Genomic DNA, 14,017 nt, shown 5'->3' with positions numbered 1-14,017 from the left:
ACTACGTTTACATATTCTCTTATTTTACCTGCCAGTGCCCTTTCATGCCCAAAGTTCATATTCCTAAATTGTACTTTATTTTTGGTGCACCTCCAGGGTGTCTGGTGTTCTAAGCCCTTGGTACTGAACGTGAACTTCTCTTTTCTTCCTTATACAAACCTGTATATTGCTCATTATCCAGGCTTCTCTGTAATCTTTGGTCCCACTTTTCAACTTTACAAGAACAAGCTGGCACTGCAATTTCACTATTTCCATTTTAAAAGACTTGCGCTTCTTTAACTTACAGATTTATGGAATGAAGTTAAATTCCACCAGGTACCGCAATGGAATTTAAACCCCTTAGCATGAGTCTTACTAGTCCAGTGATATTACTACTACATCACCATCTTTCCTCTAACTGCAGAGGCAGCTGAATCTCTTCCTGCATTTAGTTAACAGCCAATAACTTTCCTTTTTTATTTGCCCAAAAATTCTCTACTTTCCCAAGTCCTATTCCAGAGAATAAAGTGAAGCTACTGCCAACAGAGCTCGAACAAACCAGGTACAGGTCAGGGACCTAAACTGAGGCAATGCTGGTCAGCACAGCTTAGAAACATTGCAGCCTTTCACCTGCTTTAGAATTTCACTGCAGATTACCATTCAACCACAGCTCTGATCTGATCACAGTGCACAATACTCTCCTGAGGAGGAACATCAGAAACAAGAGCAGGAGTGGACTAAACAGCCAGTTGAACCTACTCTGTCATTGAATACAACCATGGCTTATTTGCACAAATCACTTTCTTGCAAGCTCCCTGTGTCCTTTGATTCCCTGAAAGATTGAAAATCTGTCTATTTCAGCTTTTGATAAAAGTAAACTACATTTTACTTGGGATGATGGTCCCTTTGACAATTAGGATCTGATTTCTGGCTAACAGTCACTGGCTTCCAGTAAGTGATCATTGGTTTAGGTTCCTGGGACCAACCTGGCATTAGTTAATTAATCCTTTCTTTTGGAGAAATTAGTGGGCCTGATAAATCCCTGGGACCTAATACTCTGCACTCCATAGCATTGAAAGAGATGGAGATAGTGAATATATTGGTGATCATTTTCCAAAAATGTAATAGATTTTGGAATGATTTGTGCACATTGGAAGGTAGCAAATGTCACACCACTATTTAAGAATAAACAGAGAGAGAAACTAGAAACTACATAAGTACTAGGGAAAATGCAAAAATCTATTATTTAGGCTATCACAAATGAATGCTTAAATTGTGATGATCTGATTGGGCGTGGTTAGCATAGATGTGAATGGGAAATCATGCTTGATCAACCTGTTGAAATTGTTTTAAGATATTATTTACAGAATTAAGGGGAGTTAGCAGATGTAATGTACTCGAATTTTCAGAAGACTTAACAAAATCTTCCACAGGAGATACGATGCCAGAATTAAAGCACATGGGATAGGCACTAATGTACTGGCCTGGCTTAAGGAGGCCAACTAATAGAAAACAGACAGCAGGTATAAATGGCCATTGTTGCCTTGGCAGGCAGATTAGACAGATTACATTATGGGTAAATATAACATTATGCATTTTGGCAGGAAAAACAGAGGAGCTGATTATTACTTAAATGGAGAAAGACTGAAGAAAGCTAAAGAATCAAGGGATTTGGGAGTCCTCATCCAAGAATCACAAAATGCTAGCATCCAGTTTCAGGGGTTATAGGGAAAGTAATTGGAATATTGACCTTTATCTCAAAAAGAATAGAACACAGAAGTAGGGAGGTTTTGCTAAAACTATACAAGGCACAAGCCTGGAATACTGCGAACAGATTTGGTTCCCTTATCTGAGGAAAGATATACTGACATTGGACGTAGTCCAGAGAAGGCTCACGAGACTTATACCAGACATGGAGGATACTGTCTTATGAGGAGAGTGGACCAGTACTTTAGAATATAGAACGAGGGATGATCTGATTGAAACATTCTTGATTCTTACAGAACTTGAAAGATATGGATAGGCTGTTTCCCCTTGTGGGACAGTCTAGGACCAGACAGTATAATCTCAGAATAAGAGGTTGCACATTTAATACAGAGATTAGGAGAGGAGTGAATCTGTGGAATTCTTCAACACAGAGGGCTATTCAGGCTGGGTCATTAAGTATATTCAAGGCTGAGATAGACAGGTTTATAATCAATAAGGGAATCATTGGTTATGGTGAAAAGGCAGATATCTGAAGTTGATCATTATCGGATCAGCCAGGATCTTAATGAACGGTGGAGTTGACTCTATGGGCTGACTGGCCTATTTCTGCTCTTACATCTTATGGTGTTATAGTTTTATGACAGGAGAATTCTAGATTCCCAAATGGGGAAATATCATACCTGCATTTATCCTGCCTGTCCGTTTAAGTATTTTGTAAGCTTCAATGAACTCATCCCTCATAAAAACTCAAGAGATTACAGAGATAATGGGAACTGCAGATGCTTGAGAATCCAAGATCACAAAGTGGGGGGCTGGATGAACACAGCAGGCCAAGCAGCATCTTAGGAGCACAGTGCTTCTAAGATGCTGCTTGGCCTGCTGTGTTCATCCAGCCCCACACTTTGTTCATCCAGCCCCATACTTTGTTATCAAGAGACTACAGGCCCAGTTTGCACAATATATCTTCACAATCGTGCTGTTGCCTGTCTATTGAGACTCTTATTCAAATAATAGCCATTGGAACTTTTATACTCACCGACAGGAAATATGAAATGATGGCGAGGTGATGGCTGATGGCTTGGGGACCCAGGTTGGAATCCTACAGATGGTGGAATTCGAAATCAATGAAAATTTGGAATTAAGAGCTCAATGATGACCATGAGAACATTGTTTAATGTCGAGAAAAACCCATCTAGTTCACTAATGTCCTTCAGGGAAAGAATTCTGCCACCCATACCCAGTCTGGCCTATATGTGACTCCAGGCCCACAGCAATGTGATGGACTCCTATCTGCCCTCTGGATAATTAGGGATGGGCAATAAATTCTGGCCCAGCCAGTGATGCCCAAATCCCATTATCGAACTGAAAAAAAAGGACTTCTCCTCTCTGATGAAGGGTCTAGGCCCGAAATGTCAGCTTTTGTGCTCCTGAGATGCTGCTTGGCCTGCTGTGTTCATCCAGCTCCACACTTTGTTATCTACTTCTCCTAAGTTTAATGGATAATAGGAAATCTAGGGTAGCTTTTTGGGGGTGTGAAAAGCTAAATCCTTGACTGCAATGTCATCTCAGAAAGGTTTAACATCATCCTGAAAAAGAGTACTTGCTCAGTACTGAATGTCCAATATACAGTGGTGCCTCAGTTCTAAACCTTTAACAGTGCATCACTCCCTCAGTACTGATCCTCTGACAGTGCAGTGCATCTCAGTACAGACCCTCTCTGACAGTACACCAATCCTTTACTACTGCCCCTCCAACAGTGCAGCAGTCCCATAGTACCCCTCAGCTGCACTATTCCCTCAGTACTGACCCTCCAACAGTGCAGCAGTCCCATAGTACCCCTCAGCTGCACTATTCCCTCAGTACTGACCCTCCAACAGGGCACACCCTCAGTTCCAATGGTGCAGAATAGCTCAGTCTCTGACAGTCATGTGCTCCTTCAGTAACTCCTTTGACAGTGCAGTTTCCTCTAACTGACCCTCCAACAGTGCAGAGTCTTTCAACTGCCCTACCGTAAGTCTAGTGATGCCTCAGTACTGAATCTCCAACAGTGCCGCACTCCCTGTCCATCCATCAGTGGAGTAGGGAAGTCATGCTAATGTCAATGCACTAGTGAGCCAGAGGCCAGGATTAATTGTCTGGGGAGAGAGGTTTAAATTTCATCATGAAATAAGAAACTGGGATTGACAGGTGATGCTAGCAAAGGTGACTGTGGAACTTTACCAGTAGTAAAATCCCATGTGGCTCACCAGCAAGAACCTTGATGGGCAGAAAATTTGCTGTTCTTACCAGTCTGGTTGCTGTCGAGAGCAATTAGAGATGGTCAACAAATTATGGCCTTGCCAGTGATGGTCACAGTCAATGGAATTAAAATTAGACTGTCCTTCTAACAGTGCAAAACTCCCTTGTTCAGTACTGCACTGTGGACCATTTGCCTCAAATATGTACACACTTCAAAGTGGAACTTAATTCAGGACATCCTTATTGCCATGCAATTTCTTTTGGAACTTTAACAGTTTATGGAAAACATGTGAAGCCAAAACCACAACCAGTGGAGGTGGGCTCTTGTGAGGCAGTGATCACGTCCCTGCTTCTAAGTCAGGAGGTCTGGTTTCAAGTCCCATCCTCTTCAAAGGTGTGCGTTAGAAAATATAAAATCAGAGCCATCAATATAAGACAGTCTCTATTAATACCAACTGAAAAGTCTTTACTCAGAGTGGTGAGAATTTGGAACTTGTTAACCACAGGAGTAGCTGAGGTAAAGAGTAAAGATACATTCAAGGAAATAAGCCCATGAGAGGGAAAGGAACAGAAGGAGTGACAGAAGGAGACTGGGGGAAGGCTCATGTGAAGTATCAACGCCAGCATGCGCAGGAACATAAAAGTCTATGGCCTCTGAGATCAAATAACAAATTGAATCCAAAACTGGCTCAGCAAATGGAAGCAATATGCAATGGTCGATAGATATTTTTATGGCTGGAAGGTAATTTCCAATGGAGTTCTACATTGCAACTTCATTGTAGAAAGTTTGAAACTTAATCCTTTGCTTTCCATATCAATGACTTAAATGTATGAGGTCATGATTAAGAAGTTTGCTGGTGATAACAAAAATTGTGTGATTGATAGTGCTCTAATTTCTAAGAAATAAACAGCTTGTCTATAGTCAGGGGGTAAGAATTTAAATCTCATGTCTTGGTACTTGCTGTGCATCTGTATGAAGATCCCATTAACTCAAGAGGATAAATGGTTGCAGCAACATGATGCAGTACCGGAGTAGCAGGCAACAGGATTTTTGTAGATGGTCAGTTTGTTGAGTGCCGGAAAGAGACAAACAGCTAACAGTTCCTCGTCATCCGTTATCTACAACACAAAGCATATAAACAAAAAATAAAAGGGACCCATTTGTTAAGTGCAGTCTTTCCATGTGTTTTTTCCACCTGGCACTGTTCCAGTGATGTCCAAGGCTTAGCTGTGCATGAGGAAAATACCCTGAATCTGGCGTCTACAGGGTTTTCACCTTATGGTCCTCCTCATCCTGACATCTTTCTGGCTCAGTTTAGCAGCTGAATAGGGGACGGCAACTAAAGCTGCTTCAAAGACTGGGAAGAATTTGCTTGGCTCATCATTCCTGTGCTGGGTCTTTGAAACAGCTATTCAGTTGGGGAAGGTATTGTTGCAGTGTTAATTTCACTGGACTAGTGTTCCAGAGTCCCACATTAACTGCTCTCTGAAATGGTGCAGCAATGCCCCTCAATTCAAAGGCAATTAGGGGATGGGAAACAAATGTTCATTTTACCAGTGACACACAATCCATGTAATTATAAATAGTGAACTGGTTCTACAGGTTGACCATTTGGTCACTGAAATATTGGTTCCATGGATTCATAAACTGCAACAGTTCAGATACCTTTCCTGTCCCATTACAACTGAATTCAAAAATAGAACAAGATGTTTTGGGGGCAGAACTCACTTTTGTATCTTATTTTACTTTTAGCAGGAAACTACTCTCCTTGCCTATTTGGAGGACTAAGAAGATTGAAATATCTGGCTAAGATCCAACTAAATCAGGTCAATGACATAATAAAACAAACCCTATTACACACAGTCTGTATGAGTTATAGGTATCTATATTAATTTTGTTTATTTGTTCATGCGAGGCATCATTGGCTGGGCCAGCATTTATTCCTCATCTCTAACTCTAAATCAAAAGAATTCTTCAGATGATAGTAACTTCCTTACTTCACTAATTATACCAGATAGGTCCAGAAGACTGGATATGACCTCTTGAAGGATCATCAGTATGTTGTACAAATACAGGTGCCATATATCAAAAACTGTGTGTGTGTGTGTGTGTGTGTGTGTGTGTGTGTGTGTGTGTGTGTGTGTGAGAGATTGACTGTTCTCAGGGGTTGGCTGTTGGCACTGTTGTGCCTGCTTGTGGTGTTTTTATCTCTTCCGTTGTCACTGAAGAAAAATATCCATAATTCAATGATTGACTGTACATGTTGATCAATGATCCACTAACTCTCCAAGTTGGAAAGTGTCACATTAAACTAAAACAGCTGCAGTGTGAATTAGAATAAATCTGGATCTCAAATGTCCAGAATTATTCTGATGCAACTTGGTGGCCCACAATCATCATTTGTCTGCAGCAACTTACCACGGGTAGAATTAGGGAGTTGACTGTAATTCTTGCCATCAATCCTCATGTATGCAATCAGATAACTGAGGGAAAAACTAAAGGACATTGGGGAATGAGAGTAACTGAAATGGAATCTAGACATTACCTTATTTTTTGCAAGGCTGAGGTGTCTGAGCCCTGAGAATGGAGGGAGAAATTCATTCTTCTGTTTCAGAAAACACATTGGTTTTATTTTGGGAGGCTGAAGCAATGCTGCCAAACTCTCTTGCCCCTGAAACAAAGGAATGAGAGAAGGATAATTTTTATTTTGTTCAAACATCCTAAAAATGAACATAATACGCCACCTCAATCATTACTGGTATCACAATAAAAGCAAAATGCCAATGCTGTAAGTCTGAAATAAAAGCAACAAGTGTTGGAAAAATTCTGCATTCTGGTAGAATCTGTGGAGAGAGGAACAGAGTCAATGTTTTGAATCCAATATGACTCTTCTTCAGAGTGACAGCAACTCTCTGATTGGTTCCTGAGCAGATGAACAGCTAAAGTGCTTACAATACAGGAGGAGAATCCTCCAGATTGCAGAAAAACAAGATCGCTTTCTATCTCTCTCTCAACTTGGAGTGAAGTAACCAAAGTCTGGAGTACAGCTGAATATTCTCTCTCACACTTCCTGCAAGTTGCTACCAATAAACAACAAGACTCACAATTAGTATGCCAAATACCCTGTGTCTTCCGCAAATAATAAAAGCATCTGTAATAAGGAAATTGAAGAACAAAGCTGTCATCAAAATATGTCCCCCAGTAATTTTTTCCTGCACCCATATTTGTTTGTTCGTGTACATAAGGATTTAAGAAGGGGGTTATAGTTTTATCTCAAACAGTTATGTTGATAATTCATATTTTTGTTTTAGTGTAGTTACAGTTGATTTGTTTGGAACAAATGGTAGTTTCTTGTGAAGTACAGAAACCTAGTTAGTGTTTTCTGTTATCCTGAATCCATCAGACAGGTAAGTTGGGGACTTTGAGTACATTGATTAAATTTTTACCTTTTGTGATGATTCCAGGAATAGTGGAACTCAAGTATGAGTGCACTTTCCAAAGTGGGTTGTAACTCTGTGTACAGTCTTCACCATTAGAATACAGGAAGGTTGTGATTACACTAGGGAGAGCACAGAGGAGATTTGACACTGTCAGGAATGGAGAATTGTAGCGATGAGGAAAGACTGTCTAAGTTGACATTGGTCTCTGTGAAAGAAAAGAGGCTGAAGGGAGATTGAATTAAGATGTGTAAAATTATGAAAGGGTGAAACAGAGTGAGTAGAAGGTATATGTTTCTACTATGAGAGGGCAATAACAGGGGTGTTGGTCGAAGAACTGGGGAAAATTGTGGAGTAATTTGTTCACTCACAGAGTGATATGGGTCTGAAGTTCAGAAAATGTGATGGGATAGAAACTCTCATTGCATTAAAAGAAAATTTGGAAATGCACCTGAGACGTCATAACAGGGTTATGGAGCATGCCTGAACGTGGGAATAGGGCTGACAGCTCTTTATAAGCCAATGCAGACACACTGGACAAAATGGCCTCTTGGTGCCAGACATCTACCTGTCTCCAAGGTTTTGGAGTAGATCTGCATCTTGGGTTGTGGGTGTTGAAGTTGGTTCGCTGAGCTGGTTTGTTGTTCTGCAGATGTTTCGTTACCCTGTTTGGTAACATCTGAAGTGCAGCCTCCAATGAAGCGTCGGTGTGTTTTCCCACCTGGTTTTTAAACTCTGGGGTATATACATATGGAATACATTTTCATTCCACTAAGAAGGAAACCCGGAAGTGAGGGAATCCATCACAACAGACCCCAGAGTTCAGTGAGGGAACAGGACGATAGATTTCCGAGTCAGAATGTTGAATGGCTTGGAGGAGGACTTGCAGATAGTGGTGCCGACATCCATTTTGCTTTGAAAGATTATAATACTGGGGGAAGATTGTGTAAGTTAAACTCCTGAGCAGAGCACAACTCAGAAAACTGCATTCTACAAAGTCCCTGATTCCTGCTGGGAGTTTCTTTTATATTTTTTATATTAGTCCATGGGATGTGGTGGTGAGTTGCTTTCTTGATCTGCTGCAGTCCTTGAGAGTGCCAAAATATGAAGCTGCCACAACCATTCTTAAGAAATTTAAACACACAACAATATGCCCTGCCCCCACTCAGGATATCTTACCTGCATAATGGGAAAGGGAATATTTGACTCTGAGTCACTGTGAGTGAAGGTCACTAAAGAAAATGCAGAGAACATAAATAAGCTTTTAAATGCAAAGTTAGACAGAAAGAAACACAGACTCACATTTCACAAACTCATTTTGTCAGAAAGCATTTTATGGCTCATCAAGTATTATTTTTTTGAAGTGTCTTCAGAAAAACACAGAAATTCGGAAAGACATAGCAAATTCTCACCAATGACAAGTTCACTTTTTAAAATTTTTTTATGGGATGTGGGCATCACTTGCTGGACCAGTATTTATTGCACATCCCTTGTTTCCCTTGAGAAGATGGGGGGTAGCTGCCTTCTGAGATCATCATAGAGATGATAGAATCCCTACAGTGTGGAAACAGGCCCTTCAGCCCAGCAAGTGCACACTGACCCTCAGAGCATCTCACCCAGACCCATCCCCCTCTAAACCTAATCTACACATCCCTGAACACTACAGGTAATTCAGCATGGCCAATCTACCTAGCCTGCACACCTTTGAACTGTGGGAGGAAACCGGAGCACCCAAGGAAACCCATGGGGAGAATATGCAAACTCCACACAGACAGTCACCCAAGGGTGGAATCAAACCTGGGTCCATGGCACTGTGAGGCAGCAGGGCTAACCACTGAGCCACCATGCCGCCCTCTTGAACTCTTGCAGTCCAGGTGCTGTAGGTTGACCCACAATGTCCTTAATGAGGGAATTCTAGGATTTTGACCCAGGAGTTCCTGCACATACATGTGTTCCCATGTATCTGCTGCCCTGTCCTTTGTGATGGTAGTGGTCTTGCCTTTGGAAGGTGCTGTCTAATTCTGGAGTGCATCTTTTAGATAATACACATTGATGTTACTGAGCTCATGGTGCAAGAAGTGGGTATTTGTGGATGTAGTGACAGTTAAGGGGGTTTATTTGTCCTGGATGGTGTCAAGTTTCTTGATTGTTGTTGGAGTTGCAATTGTATAGGAGATGGATGTGATCCTACACAAATACTTCATGTTGGTATTTGCTATGGAAAAAAACATGGAAGCTAGGGAACTCAACGAAATAAATGGTGTTGTCTTGAAAACAGTCCACATCAGAGATGAGGAGGTGTGTGCATCTTAAACCATAAAGGGGCCTTGGGACCTGATCAAGGGTATCCCAGGTCATTGTGGGAAACTAGGGATGAGACTGCTGTGCCCCTAGTGGGGATTATTGTCGACACCATGGGTAAGGTGCTGAAAGACTAGAGGGAGCTAATGTTGTGCCATTACTTAAGAAATCTGCAAGGAAAAAGCAGGAAACCACAGACTAGTGAGCCTGACATCAGTAATGAGTAAGTTGTTGGAGGGGATTCTGAGAGAAAGGATATATATATGCTTTTTGGAAAGATAAGGACTGATTAGGGATAGTCAGCATGGTTTTGTGCGTGGGAAATTGTGTCCTACAAACTTGACTGAATTTTTCGAAGAAGTGACCAAGAAGATAAGATGAAGGCCGAGTGGTTAGATATTGTCTAGATTGACTTTAGCAAGGCCTTCGGCAAGGTTCCTCACAGTAGACTGGTTAGTAAGGTTAGATCACACGGGATCCAGGGAAAACTAGCCAAATGGTACAAATTGGCTTGACCATAGCAGACAAAGGATGGTGGCAGAGGATTGTTGTTCAGACTGGAGGCCTGCAAATAGTGATGCGCTGCAAGGATCAGTGCCACTGTTTTTCATCATTTATATAAATGATTTGGATTAGAATATAGGAAGCATGGTGAGTAAGTTTGCAGATGACACCTAAATAGGTGGTATAGTGACAATGAAGAAGGTTACCTAAGAGTACACTGGGATCTTGATCAACTGGGTCAGTGTGCCAAGGAGAGGCAGAAGGAGTTTGAGTTAGATAACTGCCAAGTGTTGATTTTGGTAAGACAAACCAGGGCACGGACTTACATTGTTAATTGTAGGGCCCTGAGGTCTATGTACCTAGTTCCTTGAAAGTGGCATCACATTTAGACAGGGTTGTGAAGAAGGCATGCTTGCCTTCATCGGCAACAGCACTGAGTGCAGGAGTTGGAGCATATGTTATGCCTGTCCAAGACACTGGTAAGACCACATTTGGAGTACTGCATACAATTCTGGTCATCCTATTACAGGAAGGATGTTATTAACTGAAAAGGGTGCAAAAAAGATTTACAAGGATGTTACCAAGACTGGAGGGTTGTTGTGCTAACCCTCAGACAGCTCCACACTGCCTCAGTACTGACCTAACATCAGTGCAGCATTCCCTCAGTACGGACCTACCATCAGTGCAGCATTGCCTCAGCACTGACCCTCTGATAGTGTAGCAGTCCCTCAGCACTGACCCTCTGATACTGTAGCACTGCCTGAGTGCCAATCCTCTGACAGAACAGCACTCTATCAGGATTATACTGTGACAGTGTAGCACTTCCCCAGTGCTGACCCTCAGACAACTCCACACTCCCTCCGTACTGACTCTCAGACTGCACCAACTGTCTCAGCACTGACCCTCAGACAACAGCAGCTCTCTTACGACTCGCCCTCCGACAATGCACCCCTCCCCCAGTACTGACCCTCTGACAGTGCGGCACTCCCTCAGTACTGACCCTCTGACTGTGCGGCACTCCCTCAGTACTGACCCTCTGACAGTGCGGCACTCCCTCAGTACTGACCCTCTGACTGTGCGACGCTCCCTCAGTACTGACCCTCTGACAGTGCGGCACTCCCTCAGTACTGACCCTCCGACAGTGCGGCACTCCCTCAGCACTGACCCTCCGACAGTGCGGCACTCCCTCAGTACTGACCCTCCGACAGTGCGGCACTCCCTCAGTACTGATACTATGACAATGCAGCAGTCCCTCAGTTTTGATTGTATGCGCTCTCATACTTTTGTATTTGTAATTGAAGAAAATGTGAGAATAAGGGATTGTGCTGGCTGGAAGTCCTTTTGTCATTGGAAGAAAGGAGGATGGAAGGCAGAGGACCAGGATCTAAAATACTTTGCAATTTGATGCTTCAGTGGTAATGCGAGGGCTTTGTAAATAGACACTATGGTATTGAACTCAATGTGCAGAATCCTGTGTAAGCACCACAACTAAAATTCCCCATGCCTTCTTTTCAGGAAGGGCTGCTAAATCATATTCCCCTCAAACATTTGACAGGCCACAAAAGGCCTTTACTGGTATTAAAGACCCTAGGGAAAGATACCCCACCTACCAAGAGCAACCAGTCCAGCAGCTTTGTTAATGGCTTTGTCACTGAGCAGCTACTGACTACAGACAGTATGGTATTCACCAGAGATATAGGATCATACTGGATCCCAGGCCACTTGAATAATAGCTTGTAGGATTGGGGGTGCTTTTGAGGGGTTGGATTCATTGGAGGACTAAGATTGGTTTTACAGCAAACACAGGGGGTGACACTCAGCACAGAAGCTGCAATCTATCCCCAAAAAAACCTTCCTGCTACTGTATCCCTCAATCAGGCACTGAGTGCTGTTGAACGATCGGTAACCCTCCTAAACCTCAGAAACCTGAAAGCAACCCCAAACCTGTTTGGGTGCCCCCTCCATGCATGGCGAGTTTCCAGCCTGCTCTCTATTCATACCGGTGGAATTGAGATGCTTTTGCTGGGAGGGGGGTGGGGCGGGGTGGGGATAAGTGGTAATGACAGTCCATAGACCTTCCCACCACTGACTTAATCTGTTTGGATGCCAATGGACTCTCAATGCCATACTTCCGCTTGATTAAATGCCCCCCACTTTTCTACACGGCCATCTAACCCACAATGGGACGTTGGACCAGTGCTTAATGCTCTGGGACATGTCAAATTCATTCTTCAGAGGTAGCTTTTACACATTGTTATTCATTGCCTGTCCCGGTGTGGCAAAAGTGCAGTTCGATCATGAGCTCAGCCGCATGTATAGGACAAGCTGTCAGAGGATGTGGTGGAGATGGGTACATGAATAAGTAGGGTTTAGAGGGATATGAGCCAAATGCCGGCAAATGGAGTAGGTCAGCTTGGGATGCCTGGTTAGCACGGACAAGTTGGAGCGAGGGTGTGTTTCCCTGCTATATAATTGTACGACTCTTTGACAATCAAACGAAGGACTAATACATGTCCAAGTCATCATGGTGAGTTACCTGATAGGGTCTTGATAGTAGCTGTGCTCTCATGCACCAGCTGCTTTTGTTTGCCAAGGAGGTGGTGGGCACAGAATCATGATTTCCAACAGAGCAGCTTTTGTGAGTTGCTGCAATGCATTCCGTGGTTTGTACATATTGCAGTCATGTTGCAGCCATGGGTGGATAGGATCCGAATCAAATGAAATTTGTCCTAGATGGTGTCAAACATCTGGAGTGTTGCTGTAGGATTTTGGACAACCCTGACTCTTGTCCCTTATCTAGTGTTATAAAGTGCAGATAGTGGACTTTGGGTAAGGGCAAGTGGACTGGTCTCCCATCATCAAATCATCTCTGACAGTCCATCTCTTCCAGGCTCACTCTGCTATCAGAAGGCAGCCATCATCTGTGATCACATATTTAGGGAAAGGGATGAAAAACAAATTGTAAAATAAACCCACCATCAGTAACATTATTTTCCCACTCTTCCGTCTTCTCTCCTATCTCTTCCACTGTTTTCTCCTCTGTTTCAGTTATTTTTAGCTTTTCTTTGCTGGCTTCAATATCAGATTGAAACTCATTAGTCTCCATTTCCTCCCCTTTTGGACACTGAATGGGCTGTTTGAATTGGTTTACAATGGACTGGCAAAGTGGATCATCTTCAGTCCTCTCCAGCAGTGAGAGTGCCATCTGCTGCAGGTAGGGAACCCCAGTGAAGTTGTTCTTGTCGAGGTTTAAGTACTTTAAGCTATATAACATTGAAAAAGAAAACACTGGTAAGGTACGATATTGCAGGTGGATTAAAGGGTGAGCTTGGGGGTTGTTGGAGGGATAGGTGACAATTTTATTGAGAAATCAAAGGTAAAATGTTCAGCCCTACACTGAAGGTCAGGTAATTCAATGACAAGAAATGATGATGCATAATGAGGACTGGTGCATTTCCCTTTTCTCAACTAGTTACTCAGCCCCTCCTTGTGAAGATGTACAAGGCTAAGAGAATGGAGAACTTTTGGAACTGCCCACTGGAGTGGTGAAGAAAAGGTTTGGTTTGACTAATCTGTCTGTGATCCTCTCTCTTTGAAATACAGGATTTACTGGATGATAAAAAAGTCTACTTCTCTTTCTGCAATCAAGCAGTCACTTGATACAATGATAAAAGGAGTTGCTGATGAGCTACAGAGATCAATGTCTTATCAATGAGTCTACAACAAATCCAGATATGAGGTAAGGAAAAATCCAAGAAAGGAATATTTTGTGAACAATTGGTCTAATGTCACCTGTTTATTTCAAGCAGAGTACACTCACTACACCTCAACATACTCATAAGCCGTATAA

The 14,017-nt window shown here is 42.6% G+C and overlaps 1 protein-coding gene across 1 annotated transcript in view; it reads right to left on the bottom strand.

Annotated features, from left to right (window-relative positions):
- Nucleotides 1-14,017, bottom strand: part of xrra1 (X-ray radiation resistance associated 1) — a 97,178-nt gene that overhangs the window by 29,367 nt on the left and 53,794 nt on the right. Inside the window, exons 10-14 of the mRNA XM_059646972.1 lie at nucleotides 13,144-13,430; nucleotides 8,542-8,594; nucleotides 6,471-6,596; nucleotides 4,953-5,043; nucleotides 2,723-2,785 (exon numbers count right to left, since the gene is read on the bottom strand). Of these exons, the coding sequence (XP_059502955.1) occupies nucleotides 2,723-2,785; nucleotides 4,953-5,043; nucleotides 6,471-6,596; nucleotides 8,542-8,594; nucleotides 13,144-13,430 (620 nt within the window). The remainder of the gene's footprint in view (nucleotides 1-2,722; nucleotides 2,786-4,952; nucleotides 5,044-6,470; nucleotides 6,597-8,541; nucleotides 8,595-13,143; nucleotides 13,431-14,017) is intronic.

The sequence above is a fragment of the Stegostoma tigrinum genome, chromosome 6, assembly GCF_030684315.1.
Source record: "Stegostoma tigrinum isolate sSteTig4 chromosome 6, sSteTig4.hap1, whole genome shotgun sequence".
NCBI classification, from domain to species: domain Eukaryota; kingdom Metazoa; phylum Chordata; class Chondrichthyes; order Orectolobiformes; family Stegostomatidae; genus Stegostoma; species Stegostoma tigrinum.
The sequence above is the reverse complement of the archived record's forward strand: the minus strand, read 5'-3'. Positions and strand labels throughout refer to the sequence as shown.